The sequence below is a fragment of the Oculina patagonica genome, chromosome 12, assembly GCF_052425735.1.
Source record: "Oculina patagonica isolate OP01 chromosome 12, crgOcupat, whole genome shotgun sequence".
NCBI classification, from domain to species: Eukaryota; Metazoa; Cnidaria; class Anthozoa; order Scleractinia; family Oculinidae; genus Oculina; species Oculina patagonica.
This window is the reverse complement of record NC_135769.1, coordinates 11740655-11764997: the sequence shown is the minus strand read 5'-3', so window position 1 is coordinate 11764997 and position 24343 is coordinate 11740655. Positions and strand designations below refer to the sequence as shown.

General features: G+C 39.2%; 2 protein-coding genes across 3 annotated transcripts in view; one reads left to right on the top strand and one right to left on the bottom strand.

Moving 5' to 3' along the window:
- The first annotated feature begins 1624 nt into the window (after positions 1 to 1624).
- LOC144631594 (endothelin-converting enzyme 1-like) overlaps positions 1625 to 24343 on the top strand; it is a 46222-nt gene continuing 23503 nt past the window's right edge. Inside the window, exons 1-7 of one of the 2 annotated variants that reach the window (XM_078490060.1) lie at positions 1625 to 1881; positions 4013 to 4054; positions 4323 to 4355; positions 14827 to 14871; positions 16103 to 16293; positions 23070 to 23321; positions 24156 to 24221. In XM_078490060.1, the coding sequence (XP_078346186.1) occupies positions 1707 to 1881; positions 4013 to 4054; positions 4323 to 4355; positions 14827 to 14871; positions 16103 to 16293; positions 23070 to 23321; positions 24156 to 24221 (804 nt within the window). In that variant the 5' untranslated portion in view covers positions 1625 to 1706. Of the gene's footprint in view, positions 1882 to 4012; positions 4055 to 4322; positions 4356 to 10228; positions 10526 to 14826; positions 14872 to 16102; positions 16294 to 23069; positions 23322 to 24155; positions 24222 to 24343 lie in introns of those variants that run through there. The other variant, XM_078490061.1, reaches the window with a different exon arrangement.
- LOC144631598 (QRFP-like peptide receptor) lies at positions 18921 to 20943 on the bottom strand. Its single transcript, XM_078490073.1, has one exon. The coding sequence runs from the start codon at positions 20803 to 20805 to the stop codon at positions 19690 to 19692; it is 1116 nt and encodes a 371-aa protein (XP_078346199.1). The 5' UTR covers positions 20806 to 20943; the 3' UTR covers positions 18921 to 19689.

The following is a 24343-nucleotide window of genomic DNA, read 5'->3' as shown; positions in this document are numbered from 1 at the left end:
AAAACCCGGAAGGCGCTGACCTACAGAAGGGTTACGGCATTTTTTTTTCGTTTTTTTTTTTTTTTTCAATTCTTTTGCTTTAATAACCTCTTAAATGATTAATGATCGACCGATCAGTGCGTTTTTTTTCAATATATTTTAAAAGGCCCTTTCAACTTTCAATATGCTAAACCGTTAAATTAATTTTTTTTTGGCGCTACGGTGCTAAATGTCTCTAAACTTTGCTAGAAATGCATTTTCTCACACTGAAGTAAGATTTTGACGAAGACTTCATGTAAAAATGCTTAATATTTTACTTTTGTGCATGCGCATATTCTAAAAATTGGACGCGTTTCTGGTTTGTCATGTCGCCGTGCGCCATGAATTTTAATACTATAGACGGTAAATTGTTAAACAACTTCTCCAGGTTTCAGGTCTGTGCTGTACCGTTCGCGAGTTATTTTCCGAACGCAACGCAAATTTATAAAGCTTAGTATGGAGACACCATATTTGTGTCCCTCCAAGGAACACAAATATGGCCGCCATGATGTCAGAGAAACCATCAGGAACTTAATTCTGTTTACAACAGCGACTATCCTGGCCTTTTAAGCCAGAACACTTTCACATAATCAGCACTTATTATATTTGAAACTTCTCTTTTTTTGTAAACATGTGTAAAGAAGGTTGTTTGAGGTTGTACCGCATTTCCAAACTCTTTTTTGCTTTAAACTTGGTGAATAAAAACTTTTGCCTAGTATCTTAACTTTACAATTCATAAGTTATCCAGAATTCAATTTTTATAAAAGATATTTGCCGTCGGATTCCCATACAAACACTCTAACTTCTACCCGCTTTGCCTACCCCGTCAACATGGCGTCAAAAACCGTGATAAGGCCTATTAAACCGAGACCCTGAAACCTAGATCTGAGACGGACTCACCATACCGGAACGTAAATCTGCAGAGAAAATACAGAGAAATGTATGGGAAATTAGAAAATTAACTGAACGCTTTCTCGCCCAGCTACATCCTTCAAACTCGGCGAATAAAAACTTCTGCCTAGTATCTTAACTTTACAATTCATAAGTTATTCAGAATTCAATTTTTGTAAAAGATATTTGCCGTCGGATTTCCATACAAACACTGTAATTTCTACCCGCTTTGCCTACCCGTCAAGGTGTTTTCGAAAACAGTGATAAGGCCTATTAAACCGGGACCCTGAAACCTGGATCTAAGACAGAAACAAACATACGAAGACGAGACTTCGTAACTCATCGCAAAGGCTTCCGTGATTTCGAGATCAGATCAAATGTTCTTGAGAACCACAATCTTCTAGACTCGCCATTTGATTTGGAGCGGCGTGACTTTAATCTATACTGTATGCAAATAATGTTGCGTGACGGGTTTAAGTTGTAAATTGCATTTGATTGACAGTTACTTCCGCTCACTTTTCTGCATAGCGCAAGAGATTTTGAAGCGGACCATTACTTAAACTAAGAGATTAAACAATAGAAAGTGCGTAATGACGTAAGACTAAGGATCAGACCACGCGGTCATTAGACTTAATTAATGCTTGCTAAGCGAATATTGGGCGCAAACCGCAATAGTTCCCTGGCATAGCTCTCGCCTTCTTACTCTTTTCCACACTTGTAACTCGCTGCCTCAACTATCAAACAACTGATACTAACAGCAAAAGTTACTGCGTAGCCTTAACTTCTGGAGATTCAAAATGAGAAATCTGAGGGATCTAACAACAGACGACACGGCGGAGTTGGTAGACGTTGAAGAAGCCGGCATAGCATATCGGCTTCGTAAAAGCGGGAAATGTCGCCTGCTACTAATTTCCATCGTGTTGCTTCTCGTCGTTGGTGTTATCATTACTGTTGTGTTTCTCCTTAATAGAGGTATGTAAAAGCTTGGTTAATTAAGACTTGTCACAGCTGTAGCCCTAGTCTAATCGTCGCATCGATACGGCCATTATTTTACATATTCAGTTTTATCCCCGGTACACCTGAGTGACCTTTTATAACAACCGCTGTATGAAAAGTCTTTTGGTCTTCGGCCGTGGAAAGTTAAAAAATAATGAAGAAATAGGATGCGTTGTTTTACGGGTCTTTTACTAAACGAACTGATTTGTTTCGCCAGTATCGGTTAAGAGGGTATCAGTACAAACATTAATTTATCAATTGAACAGTTTTAATGAACGAAATCCATTGTGCAACTTCCTCTTTTATCTTGCTCTATATCCAGCTAAATTCCATGCCAGACACAAGATCGTTAATCCCTAAGAGTCACATTTTTTTCTTGTTTGAGCACGTAGAATGATTTCAAGCCAGTCATTTTTCTCATTGACTAAATTCTTTACTCTTTTAAACAATACACTTCTATGATAACAGCGATCGATCAAACTATGCTGTGTCGAAAAATAAAGCGATTAAAAGGTAAAAACTTCCTAAGATCACTAAATCATACAAATCTTTTATTTATCGCTAAATTATATTGAAAAATGAGTCTAAAATGGCACATTCCCAACATGAACTGCAAAAAAGCTTTTCCATGAAAGTTGGAGAAATGGCAATCTATTTCTCAGAAACTCGCATTTTACTTCCGGTTATTTTCCAAGATCGCAGGACGCAGGTCTGGAGGCGGATGTCGCGAAAACGTTCGAGCCCCGGTTCCGTAGATACGTCATGTAGTTAACATATAGTGGTTTGACTAAATCCCATATAAGGAATATTTAGGAGAGGATACACTCGCACCAGCTGACCGCTGATCAGTTTTATTCGTCCTCTAATGCGAGGGCTCCCTGTGCCTAGACTAGGGTATTTTCTCGAGAGTCGATCGAGAGCCTTGACGAACACTCGACTATCATGTACGATGTAGCTGACTTAAGTGGTGTCGGAAACTGAAGCACTTGGAGCGTGGAGAGAAATCGAGGAGCGGCTAAACGACATCGCAGCCTTGTAGCAATTAACTTTGAAGAGCACCAAAAACCTTCTCCGGCGCCTGGGTCTTTTTTGGAGTTAAATTTTGGCGATGATCATGACTAGGCATTTTTTGTCAAAGGAAGTGCGTTGCAGCCTTCTTTTCTGCATTGTACAGCGAGGAATTTGCAGGAATGCGGCTTTTAAGATTTTCCTGTCTCGTTTTTCGAACAAGTCATAAATATACCGTATTTTCTCGATTCAGTAAACGCTGGCTTCGTTTAAACGCCGTAACATTTACTTGTTCCCATGTTGTTCATATATTGTTTCGGTTCTGTTTGTCACAAATCTTGATTGCAACGTGCCGTATGCAATACTGTAACCCTTGGTAATTATCATCTTTGGAGACCCAGGGACAGTCTGTCCGGGCGGGACAAAGGGAAAAATTGTTCTGCCTTGACAAACTGCCCTAGGCATCGGAGGATCGGTAATAATAAATCACTTCGTTAATAAACACCGGACCCCGATTAAACGCCGGCTTCAAATAAACGCCGGGTCCACCAGACCAAGTTTGAAATAAACGCCGGGGGCGTTTAATTGAGAAAATACGGTATTCATATTAAAAGCTTTGATCCAGGAAGCATTGCATATAGTATAACTTGATTATGGACGAACCCTAGAAAGAAGGGAAAGATCAGGTTGAACCTCAATTGGGGAGGGGCTAATCTGTGTGACTTTTTTTATTGCAACAAGCGTTGCAGATATAAGGATATTACGTTAATTTACATAGAGATTTGTTAAATTCTCTTTCTGGTTGGGACTCGACTTTGTCCGCCGAATATTGATATCGCCTGATTTCCGTTTCAAAAATTCTATTTCTAGCTGTTATTTCCTATTTCCACTAACTTTCGTTAGACTCCGTTTGCTTGTATTTCTTGGTGGCATACATGATAATGAATGGGTTAATGTTGATTCACGAAAATGGCCGATTATCTACTGCAGATTCTTTGTCTGGTGGATAACCTCGGGCACTGATTTTCCCTTAGAAGGAGCCCCCAGACCGACAAAATATATTCACGTTTGAGTTTAATTTTCTATTTCTGTTTTACAGAATCATCAGTATCGCGTCCTACAACACAACCAACCGCATCAGGTAAAACAATAACTGTACAACACAAGTTTAAAGAAAGAAAAACCTGTTCATTGTAAGGTTATTCATGTGTTAAGGGGCAGATTGAAAACCCAAAGGTCGGTACCGTGCCTAAAATTGACGTAAACTTTGTGTAAAGTTGGCATTTAAAAGATGCTTATCAATTAGACTATTTGGAAGTTAGGAAACGTAGGTCCGTGTTAAAGAAAATTCTCCACATTTGCTTGCCTAATGTCACGTTTGAGATTAATTTTCTATTTCTGTCTTACAGAACCATCAGTTAGGCCTCCTACCAAATCACCAGGTAAAACCATAACTGTACAATATCATAACAATACAAATTTAGAGAAAGAAAAAACCTGTTGATTGTAAGGTTCTTCAGCTGTTAAGGCACAAATTAACTCGAAGACCCTGGGGGGGGGGGGGGTACTCCCATAAATTTCGGATAGGGGTGTGCCGCCAAGGTTTTAAACCCTGACCCTATTTAAGGATAAAGAAAGCGAAAATTGATACCATTTTTAAGGCCCAAAACCGAAAAATGACACCCTATTCAAGGGGAGGAGAAGCGTTCCGTGAAGACCCAAATAACGGCTAGCCGCGCACGGCAAGACACAAATCTTTAAAAATCGCTTTACTTATACCTGAACAGAAAATTCAGTTTTAAGATATCTTTTTTTCGTTTAGCTGGGCGTTTATTTTAGCTAATAGAATTTAGGTACCCTATCTAAGGATTACACCGGGAACACATTGCCAAAAGGAGCAAAAATGATACCCTATTTAAGGATCAGGAACCTCAAAAACCATACCCTATCGGGCGGCACATACCTATATAGGCCACATATGGGAGTACCCCCCCCCCCCCCCCGGGCTCGAAGATCGTTAAAGACCGACATTTCCGTTTCCTTGAGTTAATTTGACGTAAACATGGCGTAATAAAGACTCTCTGTCGACCGGTTATAAGGTAGCGTAAAGCTACCTTAATAAACATTTACGCCAGCTTTCCGGTAGCTTTACACTGCAGAAAAGTTATCTCTTATTGCTGTGATTTTTGTCGGATAGTTTCGACTACTGATTTCGATTCGATACTATCAGACTACCGATTAATACAGTAGTCCGATCCTCGCGTAGTCTCCAAAGCAGGACGCTCTTTGGTCTCGTCACGCGTTCCTCCCCCAAAGGAAGGGAAGGGAACTGGGAGTGAAAGATACGTTCAGACGTCCGTCTTCCCCCCGGGGTCTTCCCCTCTTCCCCATAAGATGCGCTTGAAAGTTAACGGAGTTAAGTTCTTGCCTTAAACATGGCAGAGTGACTGATTCATTCCGTTCACTTTAACCAATCTAATATAAAAATCCAATCCTTTTTGTGTTCTGCTGCTATTATGCCAGATGGCATAATGCCAAGCAGAACATATTGCTATCGAAGGAGGGAATGGAATGTCTAGAACAATAGAAAGATGTAACAATGGAAGTCCGTAACAATAGAAAGCGGTAACAATAGAAAGTATGTAACAATAGAAAGCATATACTTTCCTATTTGTAGACTTAGTAAAAAGGTATATCTATCAGTTGAATTTGCTATCTTAACAATCAACTAGTCTACATCATAAAAATAAACAAAAATAAAAAAAATCTTGGTTTCTGATATAAAAAAGTGCGTGTATATACAAAGTTTGTAACAAAAGAGCGTAACAATGGGGAGCCCAGGCTCCTGCTAAGAGCTCTCTGTCCCGCTATATTAGTACGTGTGTGTACGACGGGTTTCAGCTGCTTTCAGAGTTGTGGAATGTGACGTACGCAGTGGTCGCTCACGATCACGACGAATACGCGATCAGCCTTTTTTTCCGTGGAGTGAAAAAACTAAACCGTCACCGCCCGTAAGCAAACGTGAAATAAAAAGTAACCAAAGATCCCATCCTGTATACGTAGGAGTAAATGTATAACGAGCTACCGACAGAAAAAAAATATTGGACTGTTTTCAGTTGGCACGTTTGCTATTTATACGCGCTGAAACATACCTTATTGTGGTTTGTGACGTACGCAGCGGTAGCTGTCATGTTGCTTTGCATGCACAAGGGTTACGACTTTTAAAGGTTTCAAATGTCATAATAACTTGCGTGACGAATTATCTTGGTGTAAGCCGAAAAACCGAAGACAGTTATCAATGTTGATACGTTATGCCAGCAGAACACACGGACCCATTAGGGCCCTATTTTTTGTTATGAAAACGAATATTTAACATAGCAGATGCCATCTCAATAAAATGTATCGAATTTGTTTCGAATTTTTAAACCTGACTTCAAAAGTCTGGTTACGGTCCTGTTTATACCGTCAAATCCGTACACTCAGGCAATAACTTTTTCTAGACATTCGCAGGAAAAAGGCATTGAAAGAAAATGCGAAAGAAGCATGTGGGTCATGTTACATGCGACTGCATGGAAATCGATACATGAATTCAAGATGCGTTGCGTGACGTGTCAAGCTAATTATGTTACATCATTGTGCATTTGATTGACGCATAGACATTCAGCTGACGTTTCTTGTCCAGCGGAATATCGAATAGATTAAACAATGAGATAAGAATAACAAGTATGTAGTGCATCTCATCGTGATCTGGGTAGCCTGCGTAGCTGGCGGTATTGTTGGGTTTTAAAGCGCCCACCAGCAAGCGGCGAAGCCGCGACAACGAGCGGCGCAGCCGCGAGTGGCTTGGGGAGGAGAAGCTGAAATACCGCCTGCCCGGATGGGCTGCTTTTCTGAGAAACCCGTACGCTGGCGTACGGAGCATTCTGATTGGATGGAAATGCTAAGCACGTCAATCAAAGGTCTCGGTAATCTCCCAAGGGAGCGCTCCAAAGGCCAGCAGTTCTTTGCCGCGTACAAAGCAAATCAAGCGAATCAAACATGGCACATTTTAAAAGCGTTATCGTTGGCCTTATCGAGTTTGAATATTTTACGCGAAGATGAAGAAATTGTTTGAAGCAAGAGCATGAAGCGACCGCAAACGATTGCCACGATTTGTTTCGTGGAAAAGATGCGATGGACATTTTGCTAATTACCGCATTGCAGTTTATTCAATTTGGTACAACTCCTGGTGCGACTCAGAGTAAAGTATAAACATAACGACATACTAGTAACGCTTTGGTCGTATTGTATTGTTAAGAAAAACTATGACATACCTTTGCTCGGTTAGATATTTAGAAAACAGTATTCAACAAGATAAACTGTTTATTTTTTCGTTAATGTGACCAGTTGGAAGCGGTTCATTTCAGCCGGACTTGTTGCGTGACATTACCAGGTGACATTATGACTTTGTAAAGCTATTTTGTCAATCGAGCGCTCTTGTCGAAGCCTGGTTAGTTTCGAAAGATGAGCATTTTTCTTCGCTAGATTTTTGCCGAATGAAGTGTCTGATTTGTAGAGTTTCGTCGACTGCCGTTATGAAACGGAGTTTATCGTGGACGTGACCCCGGGGACGTGACTGTCAAAATAGATCGTCTGGATAATTCTAAGCCGCAGAACCTGTCAACAGTTTGCCAAATGCAAATAAGGGGGCGGAAGCCAAAAAGCAGCCCATCCGGGCAGGCGGTATTTCAGCTTCTCCCCCCCAAGCCACTCGCGGCTGCGCCGCTCGTTGTCGCGGCTTCGCCGCCTTCTGGTGGGCGCTTTAAAACCCAACAATACCGCCAGCTACGCAGGCTATGATCTGGGCCTCGCAGACCACGTTTTCTGTGCGCTGAATATTGAGCAAAGCGGAATCATCCGTCGCCTTAATAACGCTTAAGGACACTTCATGCGCATTGCCTTTACTATCGAACAACCGATATTAGCAAGGGTTGAATACTGCATCGGGTTAACTTCTTGAACGTCTGGAGAAAATGAGCAATCTTGGTAATCCAGTCGCAGACGACAGAGTGGAGTTGGTCGACGACGAAGGGACCGGTATAAAATATCGACTTCGCAAATGCGGCAAAACTCGGCTAATAGTCATTTCCCTCGTGTTGCTTCTCGTGATCGGAATTATCATCGCTGTTGTGGTTATCCTTACTAAAGGTATGTAAAAGCTTGGTTATGAATAATCACAGCTGTAGCTGTACATGTGCTATAAATCTAATCCCCGTTCCAAAGATGCAGTGCAGTGTGTACCTTACACAGCCCGCTGTGTGAAAAGTCCCGGTGAAAAGTCTTATACAGTCGCTTCGGTGAAAAAAAATACTTGACGAAATATAGATGTGTTGTTTTACTAATTAAAATCCGTTTCGCTTCCTTAATTATCGAGTTTTACACTTTCCGCTTGAGAGAATTTCAACTCAAACATTTCTCTCTTTCTTTCTTCATGAAGTGAAATAGGAGACTAAAATTTCATCATAGAAGCTAATTATTCCCCACTATAACTAAAGATATCTAAAACTCGCAAGAGTCACAATGCTCCTTTTGTATGCATTTTTCCTGCGGCTGTTCAAACCAATTTTTTAGCAGCTGAAATGTTACACTGGAACGAAAGAGCGGCTTGTACTGTTGACATAGTTCTCGTCGATCTGTTGCGCCATGGATTAGGGCTCGGCTTACAGATGCACGTGGTTTAGAATTGGCTAAAATTTAACTGTCCCCGAGAAATGACAAAACATTCCCAGATCGATGCCGTTTACCTTTTCCTCTGGTGTTCAATGTATTCGTATGCCGCTTAAAAGACTTTAAGTTTTTGTATGGAATTTATTTGACAACTCCGGAAAGATTTTCCATGAAACTTGGGAAAATGGCAATCGCTTTCTCGGAAACTTGCATTTTACTTCCGGTTATTTTCCACGATCTCACTTCCGTTCACCACATGCCCCAGGAGTTTTTAAAAGAACCCTTGTAGCCTTCAAAGGCCCCGTAATGGGTCCCTGACCTTGCACCAGCTAACCGCGGATCAATTTTATCCGTCCGCTAATTCAATGCGAGGACCCCAGGGCTGTGCCCAGACTACGGTATTTTGTCAAGAGTCCTTGACGAACTCTCGACTTTTGATGCACAATATAGCTGACTTAATTGGTTTCGGAAAAGTATTTCCTTCCCTTTTTTGCGGCATGGGGAGGAATCGAAGGAGCGGTTAAACGACATCGCGCCGTGTAGCAATTGACTTTGAAGAACACCAAAAAAAATCTTCCCTTGGTCTTCCACTTAAAATTGACAGGGTTGATCGATGAAACTGAAGTTTTAAAAGAAGCCTTAAAATGTTCAATTCGTTCTGACAAGTCGTTCATATCATATTATTTCCAGCCATATAAAAACACTAAGTGGTACCAAACCACGAATTTTATGAAAATTAGAAGTTAACTTCGTATAGCCGAGAAATGGCTCAGATTTTCTTAATGAACTTGGACCATTATTTTTTTGGAGGGGGGGGGGGGAATATTGGAAAAAATTGTTTGCAGGGCCTGGAAAGACAAAATAAATTGTTTGCAAACACGATATGTATATAAACAAACAATAGTAAGAATTTCGAAAAAAAATGTTTGCAGAGGTTGCATAAACTAACAATTAAATTTGGAGAGGAAAATTTTTCATCCCCCCCCCCCTCCAAGAAAATAATGGTCCGTCCCTTATTATCCTTTCCACTTACTTCTCAAAGACAAAATGGCGGTCCCAAGAAGAAAGTGGAAAGCATAGAGGGTCAGACTTTTACAGTCAATTTCACATAACTTAACCGTGTCGCGTTGCGAAGTTCGTTGGGAAATTGGGTGCTACGTTACGAAGTAGCCAATTACGTTGCGAGTTTGACAATCAAATTGCGAATTTCGGAACAAACTTCCCAACTTTGGCGCGACTGAACTTCACAAGTTTGCAAGTTGAGAAGGAACAAGACATGTTGCTCGAAATATACCACTTCAAGTTGAGAGATTAGTTTTGATTACTTTGATTACTTTCATTCATGAGCAAACATTTTTAAAGAGGGGTCGATCAAACAGCTTTGTTAACAAGGTCTTAAAGTTTTCGGGTCCAAGTCGGCAAGAGATTCGGTACTCCTGAAAGGTTTGTCACTGTGGTTTTGCCTTTATTAGGGGTTTCTAAAAAGCTTTGCGTGACATGCTGAACTAATTACGTGACATCACTCCACATTTGATTGACGTGTACTTCCGCTTACGTTTCTTGCATAGCTAAGCAGCAGACCACGCTTCACATAGTTACGCTGAATATCGGGCACAGCAAGGCCTCGCCCTTCTCACACAGGCCCATCGCCTTTACTATCAAACAACCGACCTTTTAAGCGAGGGTTCATTTAATACTGCATCGGGTTAACTTCTTGAACTTCTGGTGAAAATGAGCAATCGCGGTAATCCAGTCGCAGACGACAGAGTTGAGTTGTTTGACGACGAAGGAACCGGTATAAAATATCGACTTCGCAAATGCGGCAAAACTCGGCTAATAGTTATTTCCATCGTTTTGCTTCTTGTGGTCGGTGCTGCCATTGCTGTTGCGGTTATCCTTACTAAAGGTATGTAAAAGCAAGGTTATGAATAATCACAGCTGTAGCTGTACATATGCAAATGTCACCCCTGTTGTAGCCTCCTTCGCAGAAAGGGCCTCTGCGTACACAACGATGCAGTGTGTACGTGACATTCTTCAACCCCACGACCAACCCTTCTTCTACCTCATCTAGGCTTAGGGCCGGCCATGGCGGAGTCAATTAAAACTGCAGAACGCATATTTAAAGAGGGGTCGATCAAACAACTTTGTTAACAAGGTCTTAGGTTTTTGGGTCCAATTCGACAAAAGATTGGGCACTCCTGAAAAGTTTGTTACTGTGGTTTTTCCTTTATAAGAGGTTTAAAAAATTCCCATCCAATCATAAAATCCTGTATTCGCAGGCTAAAGCCAAATTCTTTTTAGAATTTCTAATAACTGGCACAATGAGCTTCAGTCGAAAACGTACACAGGAAAAATGCCTTGAAAGAAAATGTTAAGGACTCCATATACTTTATTTCGGTTAATACTAAGTAACTTAATCGATACTTGAATTCAAGAAGCGTTGCGTGACGCGCCAAGCTAATTGCATGCATCATTCTGCATTTAATTGACGCGTACTTCCGCTTACGTTTCTCGCAAAGCGAAAAAGATTAAACAAGTACGTGTGAAGGGAATCCACTCGTGACCACGCGGTTTACATCACGCTGAACCGGTAAGGTAAGGTAAGGTAAAACTTTATTTTGACACGATAATAATAAAAGCTAAAAGCTTGTGGGGTCGTGTATTTAAATTAACTATGCTAAGATTAAAATTACAATTCTTATATTAAAAGTAAAATTAATTATTTAATTAAATACTAACTAGACTGTTGCTATGTATACTAAATGATTACAATAAACTAACTAAAAACTAATTATATATAAAATCACTGTGTCTGTGGCGGGTTGTTGAAGCCGACAGCGCGTTAAAAAAAAACCGCGTTAAACCGCGTTAAAAAAAAACGCGTTAAACCGGTTGAGCAAAGAATCATCTGTCGCCTTTCTCATTCACGCTCATTGCCTTTACTATCAAACAACCAACGCTAGCGAGGGTTGCGTCGGGTTAACTTCTTAAACTTCTGGAGAAAATGAGCAATCTCGGTAATTATAATCGAGTCGTAGACGACAGAGTGGAATTGGTCGACGACGAAGGAACCGGCATAAAATATCGGCTTCGCAAATGCGGCAAAACTCGGCTAATAGTTATTTCCATCGTGTTGCTTCTTGTGGTCGGTGCTGCCATCGCTGTTGCGGTTATCCTTACTAGAGGTACGTAAAAGCAAGGTTATGAATAATCAAATCTGTTGCTTTACTAAAACATGTAACCTCTGTTGCAACGATGCTGTGTGGCGTTACATACAACGCTAGAGTAACACTCCCTAAAGCAGTCACTTTTCATACTGAAAAATCTTTCAGTAGCTTCGATCAAGAAAGTTTAGCGTAAAACACTAGACGAAATATAGATGTGTTGATTAACTATATTAAAGTCCGTTTCGCTTTCTTAATTATCGAGTATTTCACTTTCCGGTTGATAGAATATCAATTCAAACATTTATTGATCAAGCTATTAATGAAATTTCCTCCTCATTCCCACTTTATTAAAGAAAGTTAAGAAACTAATTCCCCACCACAATTCCTCCCCAATGCTTCTTTTGCAGACATTTCTTGAGACATTTTTGCAGTCATTTTCTGCGACTGTGTTTGTTAAATCACGTGAAAGGGTTTCATACTAATTTTTTCCGCATTCAAAGTTCACATACACTTGGTTTATGTGAAGAGCCGACTGACCTGAAAGCAGCTGAAATATTACACTGAAACGACTTAAGTGCCATGTATTGTTGACATAGTAACGCGTCTACTGCGCAATGGATTAGACTAGACAAGGGAATTTTGTTAGAAAATAAAGGGTTTCAAACCAACCAAATGTAATTGCGGGCCCAAGAGGGGCCCGCAACCCTAATCTTGACAGTGACCAGCGGATTGCGTATTACGCGTGCGCGCCACGTTTATAAAGGCTATCTGCAAACCGGAAGTTGAAAATTTTGTTCTTCCACTAAGAACGATCGGAATGCAAAAAATGTGTCAATCACGACAGTTTGTCCTAACACAGGAAGAGAAAAATCTTGTCTCCAACAAGAGCGATAATAATGCGAAAAAACAACAGTTTGTCACATTAGATCGAGGCTTCTGTCTTGCAGACATTACGTTTTGCAGACGTTGTTTTATAGGTGTTGCTTTTGAGAAGATCTGCTGTGATTGTATCATAGATAAACTACGGCAAAGCGAATGATTCCAACAACGGTTATTCTCGAGAAATTCCTCATAACACTGACAACAAAGCGAGTTTCCCGACGGAGGAAAATCGCATCTCAATTCACACCGCGTGCTCGACTACACTTCGCAAAACTGTCAATAAAAAAAAAAACTCTGATTGGTTCGCGGCAATAGGAAACGATAAAAAACATTCGTGACTTAAGCGTACGCGTTACTCGACCTTACTCGGAATAATTTTCTTTTGTCCAGTGATTTATCGACACTGTCTGAAAATTTTTTGTGACCTGTTGAAAAAATTGCCGTGAAATGAGGTGATTTAAGTTATTTCTTCTTCCATCATGAACGGTTACAATTCGAAAGGATCCGAAAATGTGTTGTTCAAACAGGAAGTCGAGGAACGACTTGAAGTCATTTTCCAAACTAACAAGAAACACTTCCCTTCCAGTACCTTCTCCCATCGAGGCCCGCACTTTCTAACCTGTGGTTACCACTAGTATTACCCTGAAACGATAAAGCGGCTTGTAATGTTGACGTAGAAAAGCACTTAGACTGCGTAATGATTAGAGTTATACGTGGATGAGAATGTTTATGACGGAAAGAAAAGATAAATTGCCGCATATTTGCTTAGAGTAATTGAAAACAACATTGAAGCTCACTCGTGGTGAGATAACTATAACACGGTTCCCCTGTATTTTTTTACTGATTTGTTGTTGTTTGTTTGAGCCATCTGCATCGTTTGATCACAGGCAGACCACCCTATGTGTTCGTGGTTATTAATCGTCCACATAAGACTAACAAAAGAAATTCCTTTGGTCGCTGAGTTTGGTACAGGTCATGTTGAGAAACTACTATAATTGTGACTTCAGGATCGCTTTTTTCTGAGAATTTTTGAAGGATCAAGCGCGCTCTCGTTCGGCACAGGCACGAAGAAATATCCAACGGGTGTCTGGAAAACCCGAAAAGCGAATAGCGAATAGTCGCGAATAGTGACGAATAGTCGCGAATAGTGACGAATAGTGACGAGTGGTCGCGAATAGTGACGAATAGTGAAAGGACGAATAGGGCGAATTAGAGACATGTAGTTCCCAGTACCTCGCAACAACGTGGGATTTTCCTGCTAAAATGGATGCTTTGTAGGAGAAAACGGAATTTCTTATGTTTTATACCGTTAAAAACCGCATTCATTATCTTATTATTGTGTTTTTTTTTTGTTTTCTTGCCGGTGATCGACAGCCCCAGGCAGAGTCCAGAAAAGAAAGGAATAAAATTAATGCAAGCAAGCGTTGCGTGACGAGCCTAAACAACGGCTGCGAATAAGACTGGCTTTGGCGTTGTTGTTGAGTAAATACAGTTTATGGTCGGTCAGCATTGACAGAGATATAGGCTTAATAGATCAATAAGAGTGATTCATAGTTACATCTTGACTTGCACTCTCAGACTTTTAGAGTGCGTGGACAAGCATATGATATAGCTGTAAATCTTGTAGAAATCCTGTAGGCTAATTCACGGCGACTATTCATCACTATTCGGAACTATTCAACGACTATTCGTCACTATATTCGTGACTATTCGCGACTATTCGTCACTATAGCTAATCGCGACTATTCGTCACTATTCGTCACTATTCGCGACTTTTGGTCACTATTCGCGACTTTTGGTCACTATTCGCGTTTATTCGCGCTATTCGCTATTCGCGACTATAGAAGATTCGCTATTTGCTATTCGGGTTTTCCAGACACCCAAATCTAACAACGTAACATAGGACAAAAACGCTTAATACGGCCCAGGAACGCGAAGAAAAAAACACCACACACGAGTCAATCAACATTTGATTCATCTAATTAAAATATTTAGAACGGATTCGTTTAGAAATGTAATTTTCAGAGCTTTATACATAACTCTCATAGATTTCAACATAATTAATTTATTTCTTTTGTTAGTCTTATGTAAACGATTTATAACCACGAACACATAGGGTGGTCTGGCTGTGGTTTGATATTAATTTTCTTTGTTTTAGAACCACTCATTTGTAAAACAGCAGAGTGTTACAACATCTCTAAAGGTCAGTGTGTTGTACATAAAATATAACTTGACTTACAAGTCAAGTAAATTAAATGATACATTCAGGAAATAGCTATTTTTCAGACTCACTTTAAAGTTAATTTCAGTAAGGTTCTTGCCGTCCATGGACCCCGGGGGCTACTCAAAAACGTTTTGTACGGGGAGGCTCCGCCCCGAGGTCCACCCCCTTACCCTTTTATATACCATTTTGACGGAAAAGGCACCCCTTTCATGTACCTATTACTGAAAAAAGGTACCCCTTTCATATACTTAAAGGACCTGGCATTTACCAAAAACAGGAAGTCTTGTTGTCATGTTTATGTAGCGTTTACTAAAGTAAAATGATACAGCCATAATGTGTGTATGTTCGAAATATTTTAATTGAAGGTTCTTTTAAATACCTAAATTGCCGATATTCTTACCCTTTCATATACCTAAACTTGTGAAATTTCTACCCTTTTATATACCTGAAACATGAAAAAGGTACCCCTTTTGGGGTATATTATAGGGAGTACCCCCCCCCCCCCCCGGGCCATGGACACGCCTGTGTGAAATTCTATTGTCTTCGTTTTTCTCAGGCAATTATCTCGAGAAACCACTTCTTTTCAATGGAAACAGAAATTAAACAAAACGAACTTTTGATGAGAAATGCCAAAGATGGCCGAAAAAAAAAAAATAGAGCCAAAAATGAAATACATATAATGGACATCCAACAGAACTGCAGTTACTCTTCTTGAGTGGGATGTTTCTCTCCATTTTCCACCGAGTGACATTCCTTAAAGGGGCTGTGTCACAGCTGAGTTGAGTTTATTTTATTAAGTTTTGTCAAATATTCGCTATGAAGCTTAATGTTTGCAAATAATTATATCTATAGATCTAAATCGCAAAACCATAGCTTAATTACAACCAAATGTGTCTCCCGGGCGTTAATATTTTAAAAACGCATATCGCAATCCATTTCAATCTTTGTCTCTTTTGGCCATTTATACGTTCTTTTGTATTTACTATGTTATTGAAATGTTCCTTCACTGTTTTAAGAAGTAAGTTTTATATTATCGGAATTTGATGGCCATTTTCCCATGCCTAAATTTAGCAAAAATCCGTGACACAGTTCCTTTAAGAGTTAAGCAAATAATGATAACAAAATTTCAAATGGCTGGACATTAATCTTAATCTTTTGTGGCCTAGTTAGTCTCTTCACGGTTGTCACTCATAATGTAATATTTTTTAAGTCATTTCCAATCAGCTGGACAAGAACGTGGATCCATGTGATGACTTTTATTCCTATGCATGTGGAGGCTTCTTCAAAACTCATCATCTCACCGTGAATCAGAGTTCCTTAGGTGGATTCACAATCGTGAACGACGACAACATGAAGGTTTTACGAAAAGCAATGGAGACTGCTGCGTCTAACTATTCACAGGTTTGGAACGAAGAACGAATTTAGCGTCAGTAAATACACGCCTCTCTTGTGCGTTCCACTCTTTCTGCTCTCGAGTAAGGCTGTCCCAATGAAACCCGGCAATTTTTGGGCAACTTCTCATATTTCGAGCAACGTTTTGTATTCTGAGCAATTTCTAGACCGAGGATTTCCGAAGATTGCCTCCCTTCGCAAGACCCCCCACAATGTTAATGCAGATGTAGAGTGTTGTTCAAAGGACAAACGGACATTCCCGAACATTTTTCGTACATTTTCCAAAGATAACGAAGTGATTTCCCGAGTAAGTACCGAAGATGTTTCGACTTTTCGGCTCATTCAGCATTAAGAAAGAGTGGATATTGTCACGATTGTTCTCGGTGAAATAAATTCTTGTAATTCAACACATTTTGGCATTAAAATGTTACTTAGATACATTTGTGGCCGTGAAATTGCATAAAAATGCTCTGAAATCTTACTTTCAAAGGAAAAAATTATTAGCATTTAATTGGAACGATTTTCTAAATAACAAGGAACGTTTTGAATTTTTTGGAGCAACTTCCGAGCATTTTTGGTTTTTTTGGAGCAACGTTGATTAAATTTACTTTCGAGGAATGTCTAAGATTCGACTCGAAGTATTTCATACCAATGACGCAGCTCTACAGAGATCAGTGTAGCGCGTCTGATTGGTGGTTACTTGCGCGAGAAAATTCGGAACCGAGAAGCAACCAATCAAAGGCACTGCACCGATCTCCAGAGCAACGTCGTCAGACGTCTCTCAACAGGGTACGAATCATGCGCACGAAGAAAAAGGTGTGTTTAGTCTGAGGTAGAAGAAGATCATTTTGTTTGTCCTCTATCATGGAGCGATTTTCGTATGACCTATCCGCGAGTAATTGAAAGGATCAACACCAACTTTGCGCGTTTTCCCGCTAAAATATCCCCAGAAAACCTTGTTCCTTTCATTTGTTTTTTGTCATAAAATTAGACCCAGCAGTTTAGTAGAGTTTCTTACCTTACATTTGGGTCTTGTCCTTTACTTCAGGGGACTTGATCCACGCTGAGGTAACAAAATTTAATATTTTGTTTTCTCGTTGATGACAGCCGAAGTTTTAACCGTAAAACTGGAATTGCAAAAGGGATATATCTTTCAACAATGCAACTACTTCCGGTCTCCTTGCAATCCATTTTTGTTGACACAATTTCACGGAATATGGGCGACTTGCGAGGGCATTGTGCTAGAAATAGTTCGAGAAGGAAGTTCTGTCTCGCACCATAGTTAACTATGCTCGCACCGTTTACTTGCGTTTCCGTTTCATTCAGCCTATACCGTTACACCGCGCAACAAATTTTGCCGCGCTTTCATGCCAACACTTCGTTTTGATCTAACTGAAACGTCCACATCATCCAATCGTTAAAACTTTGTCAATTGCTTGTTTAAGAGTTACGGAATTGCGACCACAGACCAAAACACATAAAATTTAACTGTTTAGCTGTCTAGTGACAGCGACAATCTGATTTTTGCCGTGAACGCGAAATTTTCGCACTGAGGTTTCGAGAAACTCACTGATAAAAAACGCAAACAAAATAGAGCAGTTGGAAAATAAATCTCAAGTGCTGTGAAGTTTCGCTGAATAGCTTTGCCCTTTGTCTGTATTTTGTCTTGCTCTGCAAACTTTACTGGCAGTTTGCAATTTCCTTTTACGCTCAACCTCGTATACGGTCGTACGTTGGCTGGCGATGTCCAAATTTTTTTGGCTGGCTGGATTTAAAAATTTGCTTAGTTATGGATGCTCTGCTCGCGGGAGCTCCGCCATAATACGCGCAGATTTTTGAAATGTTTACTGCAGTCGAATTAACAAAATACACGATGACTACTTTTGGTACAGTGCAGTTTCGTTAGGAATTGTTAAAATCGTGGTATTGAATGTTAGCGCCGTGATCCGCTGTTTTAGTACTCGAACCGAACTGCTGCTTTAAAAACAGAACCTTGAATAAATTAAGACAACTATCAACACAATTTACTCCAAAATGAAATCCAATTTTGCCGGTTTTAAAAGGTTTTTTTCTTTCATTATCCAAATTATGCTTAGATTGGATTCTGTTATGGCTCTGATTGGCTTAATTATAAAAGCTATATGCTCTTGAAGAGTATGATACACTGCAGCCATTTTTTAAATAAAGATTCTTCTTTGTTCAAATCATGTGGTTCACAAAAGATTATTACTTAGATTTCGTCAATTTAAAGCAAACTAATTAGCGTGGAATAACATGCTACCAAATAACACATCACAGTTAATATGGCGAATCGAATTCTTCTGAATTTGTCTGAACGATAAGAAAACGACAGATGAAATGAGCAATGTCTTGTCAAATTATTCCTATAGTATTACTGATGATAGAATCCGTATTTGAAAAGACCGTATTGTTAGTTTTATCTCCAGCTTTAACAAAAAGCAATTTCGTTGACCTCATAGGAAAATTCTAATTTTAGATCTCAAGCAGAAAAACGTAACTTTCTTTGCAAATACAAAAGCCGTAAACATCTGATTTGTTTTTTGGCTGATTTTATTGGGTCGCAAAAAACGCTTGAAAATTACAATGTCAACTACTATACCGGAAATTTCGTAATGATCCGGTCAGGAAACTTGAGATTATTAGTTATCAAAAGTCGGATATGAATGTGTTAAAATAACGACGTCAACATGATCAATTAACAGAGACCTTTTTAGCTGTCTTTGACCATATGCTACTGTTTTGGTTCTAATTATTAGGTTGAAACTGGCTCAGAAAGGTGCAAATTTGATATTTATAGGCAAGGTCTTGTTAGCAGGTTGATGGACTTCGCCGTACTTGCAAAAAGTGGTATTCGCTCTTTATTTCCCCAATACAAACGTGATAAAGGCTGGCTCAATAACATCTATATACATATACAGGCAAGCGAAAGTTCCCCATATTAATTTATTAAGATTAAGGAATAAACAAAGCTCAGGCGCTTTCTCCTCGACAAATTTTCCGACTTTTTCCGGGTGGAAAATTGTAAGAATTTCCAATCTCGAACGGAATATTCATATTTGAGAAAACCGTGGTCCGTACGTGATCCGTACATTCACGTGAAAAACAATCCAAAAAACATTGTCTCATCTCAAATCCTACATTATTTCTTAAAGATGTCGAAATGCCGAAAACAAGAGAGGTTTTACTTTATTGTATTAATCATAAACTTATTCTAAAAAAGAGATTCAAAAATACTCCACTAAACAACTAGCGAGGTATACCCAGATGAAATTGAAAACTCTAGCTCAACATTTTTGTCACATCTGCCCTCTTTCGCGAAGAAGTTTCTTCAGTTTTGGGGGGACGAACAGAAGGTGCTCATGGCTTTCTCTACAAAACAGTATCTTATGTTTCTCCGCCGTTTTCTGTGCCTTTGAAAGCTTCTTGACGATTTTCTTTAGGAAGATTTTTTATTTCTTTTAAAGTTACTTGCTCCCGTTTTGCCATTACACTGTTCCGCATTCTGCTGCAAGGGCATAAAATGTTTCTCAGTCCACGGCGATAACTTTCCACAAACGACAGACAAATTATTGGGTTGACAATAGAAGACGAGTAATACATCAAACGCGCAAAAAAGTAAGGCAATTTGTAAGTGGCACAAGAAGTGCTCAAATATGATGATAGATGTAGGATAGTGTAAGGAATAACACAAATGTAAAACATCACTATAATAACAACAGACATTCGAATAGCTTGTCTTCGTTTCTTGAAAGCATGTTGTTGTACATTTGTTGCAGTGTCTGCGAGGACTTTACTCTGTCTTTTTAAGGCAATTGCTATCGCAGTGTACAAAATGGTTATTAATGATAACGGAGCGATACCAAATAACATCGCCTGAAGCCAGAAATATGCCGCGATAAACTCCTGGCTAGTGAAAACAGATTCTGTGTTGCTAACCTCAATACAATATGTGTTATTTTGCTGTACAGCAAGACCAAAAGCGATCAGGTTTCGAAAATTAAACAAGCCTGCAACAATCCAAGTTGATACGATGGCTGCTGTGCGAGTCTTCGTTGAAATAAGCCCACATTTTATTGGTAGAACGACAGCGACAAATCTATCAATTGCTATCCACACCAAGCTTTGAGATGAAACATGGACAGATACTGCGGATGCGAAATAAGCAAACTTGCAAAAAATTGATCCTAAGATTCCACTGACGCGCCAATGCCATGAACCGGTCAGCAAGACAGTTATATTAATAGGACCGACAATCAGCGAGGAAACCAAATCCGACACGGCCATGTTCACGATGAAATAGTTAATTGTTTTTCGTAGATCTCGGTGTTTGTAGACGATGATGATTACAAAGATGTTCCCGAAGAAACTGCCCAGGAAAATAATACAAGACGCACAAACTTTGGAAATTTTCTCTGCAGCTGAATCAACAAAAATACACGATGAGTTCTCCTGTCCGAGTGCAGTTTCATTAGGAATTGTTAAAATCGTCGTATTGGACATGATCTGCTGTTTTAGTGCTCGAATTCAACTGAACTGTCGGTGCTACCCCTTAAGCCAAACTTGAATATATAGAGACGGCTATCAACACAATTTTTTTTCGAATTGGAATCGATTTTCGACGGTTTTGAAGTTTTCTTGCTTTCATATACAAATAAGAACATAGATTGGATTCTGCATGGGCGTGCTCTGATTGGATACAAACCTTAATGTCTTTAAGAGTTTGACACATGCCAACTTGTTAAGCAGATATTTCTTCTGTGTTCATGTCACTTGGTTCACAAATTAAAGATATTAATTACTGGAGACTTTACTATTTTCAAACACAATCATGAGCGTGCATTAAAATGACTTCAAATATCACATCACAGTTTATAATTATGTCGAATCGATCTCATCACATGTCTCATACGAATTCACTGGAACGATAAAAAATGAATTTAGCTGGACTACCCAAGCAATGTCATTTAAGAGTAGAATGCTTCCAATAAATCAGCTTTACGACAAATAACATAAGAAGTGTCACGTCAAAATGTTTTAGTTCTAATATTGTACATACGTGCATACAAATAAAAGAACCGTGTAATCGTGTAGTTTTTGTTTTCCTTTTACAAAGGGTCAATTTTTTCTGACCGCATAGTGGAAAAGTAATTTCAGTTCGCAAGGAATAAAAGTGGTCGATCCTTTTTGTAGCAATTACAAAAGCAGTGAACATCTTGATTGGATTTTGGCATGTTTCAGGAAGCCATTTTATTGGAGCGGAAGACACGTTAAAAATGACAATGTCAGATACATATCCCAGAAATTTCTTATTAATCTGCCCGGAAGAACTCGAGATCATGGACATCATGATCTGTCAAAGGCCGGATTCCAAGTTAGTAAGTTTCAGTAATGTAAATATCCTGAAAAAGGCTTTTTAAATAGAAACGGTAAATTTTCGCGATGTCATCAAGCCAAATGTTGATATATATATTTCAAAAAATCATTAATAATTCATAAAGAAAATACAAAAGAAATTATTGTTTAATGAGTGTCTTTATATCTGATAAAAATTAGGTCAAACTTCACGTCCAATTTTCTTGGCCAAAAAAAAAACAAATCTAAATATTAGTGCAAGAATGAGTTGATCATCAGAAGATTTCAATGAATTCGCAGTTTGTGTTTCATCAAGTTTCTGCTGCGCCTCGTGTTTGAAACTTGATGAAACAATGCTGCTCGTTTATTAAACAAAAAATTAAAAATAAAAAAGTGTAAAGTAAAAAAGTGTTTTAAAAAACCATTACTGATAAAAATAAAACATTTTAGTTATGTAAATCTACAGTTTAAGTTGAACTTCAAGACTAAAAAAGGGGTCGTAGTAAAAATGCATGAATTCGCCAACACAGTCGCGCGTGTTTTTGGTAAATGCATATGCACCTAATTCGAGAAAGGTTGTCGCAAAAAAAAGCACAAAAGTGCACGCGACAAGACCGAAAGTTAGTATGGGTAGAAGTAGAGAGCCACTGCACGTGCTGAATAATAATAGGATGGCGACACGGCAAACGCAAATTTGCACGTTTCCTCTCCCTAAAGACGTGTGGTAGCAAGGTTTTAGAAGAATTTTCAAAACTCAAAGACATGCGAAAGTAAAAGTAAAGCTACAGAAAAAGTCTTTCTTAGAGGAAAAGCAAAATCTTCACGTGCAAAAATACAAACTTGTACATTTCCTCTCGGCCAATATGTAAAATTCAAGTAAATACCCAGACCACCTTTCGGTCTTGTTGCGTGCACTTTTGTGATTTTTTCCGACAACCTTTCTCGAATTAGCTGTAAACTAAGCAAAAAAACCGCGCGAGGCTGCATCTGTTAGCTAGACTTATCGCATTGCGTCACTGTTGCGTCTTTCTAGATTGTTTGTGTTCTCGCGTAATCATTTCCAGTTCAAAGTCGTACAAAAATCGCTCTACTCATCGTCTTGAAATACCCACTTTTGTTTCTATCGGCAGACGTCTAATAAGCCACTCATTTGCACTCTCTAGAAAATAGCTTCGTCGGATCGCATTCACGCCCTAGCTATAGTTTGGCCTTGTTATAAAACAGTTTTTGCGGGCACAATGCCTGAAATTAGGCAATACGAGGTCATGAGAAATGTTCAGGATATCTCATACGTGAGCACTGAATGTACAAGTCGTACAAGGGTATAATAGTAATACCATGATCAGCTAAAAATTTTATTACATTTCATTGTTCTCAATCTGATTTATTGCAATATCTCTCCTGTCTACCAGAGCTCAGCCATCGTGAAAACCGCCAAGATCTACGACTCATGCATAGATACTGCTGCCATTGAACAGCGAGGGACTTCACCTTTGCAAAAATTAATATCACAGTATGGTGGCTGGACAGTGACCGGAGGTGCAACGAACTCGTGGACAGTGGAAGAGAAAATGGGAAGAGTTCTCAAGGACTTGAACGTGCAGTCACTGCTGTCGGTAACTGTTGGAACAGACCCGCAGGAATCAACCAAACACATTCTAAGCGTAAGAACAACTATGATTATTATTGCATTGGGGGGGGGGGGGGGGGTGGGGTAGTGAAGGTAGGGTAGGGTATAGAATATCACAAGAGTATAGTTGAGTAAAAGAGGTTAGAATATCGAACAAAAGAGTGGAATAAGCTACAATAGGGTGGAGTGCAGTACAGCACAGGCAGAAATCTTGAAATTAAAACAGAACAGTAACAGTAACACTTTCTTTAAGAAGAGGGGTGATATGTAGAGTAATAAAATGATAACGAATGTCACTACGGTACTGATTTCTTTAGTACATCTAACACAAATTAAAAATTGAAACTTTGTTTTTTCCATACTTCAGTGTTTTTGCATAAGACCAGCTCAAGTTGTTTTATATAAGTTTGTCTACCTATATCCAATAACTAAAGCAAAGCGCTGTTTATCGTGGGTTCCCTGAGCAACTCGCAGCCCCTTAATTCACTTTCTTTTAAAAATCTTAACATGTCTACTGATAAGATTGACTATAAAAATAAGCGAAAAAAAAACTACGGCGTTTCGAAGTCATCTTGATTCCATTATCAAGTAGAAAGAAAGATAACGGTTCAGTTTCAAGTTTAAATACAAAAAAAGGTGACAGAGTGTTAGAATATTTTGTCAAGGCGTGCTGCATTTAATTAAAAAAATACTATATAAGATTGTTGGTGTAAACTAACACACATCTTGTTATGTGTAACATCTTGTGATATGCTGATGTCCGCCGGATCTCGTCCCAAAACTCTAATTGTAAAGCGCTTTGAGCTTCGTAAATGCGCTATACAAGAACCATCGTCATTCATTTATCTTGTTTTATTTTCCGTTTTAGATCAGTTTTTCCTCGTTAGGAATGGGCATGGGGTACTACTTCGATGATTCCAGTCAAGGCATGCAGGTTGGTGTGAAGTTATGAATAGCCAATTGTTATCGACCACATCACTGTCGTACTAATGTTAAGCAGTTTACAATACTTTATCAGGGTCCTAAAATGTGCAATTCTCTCCCAATGTCGATTGA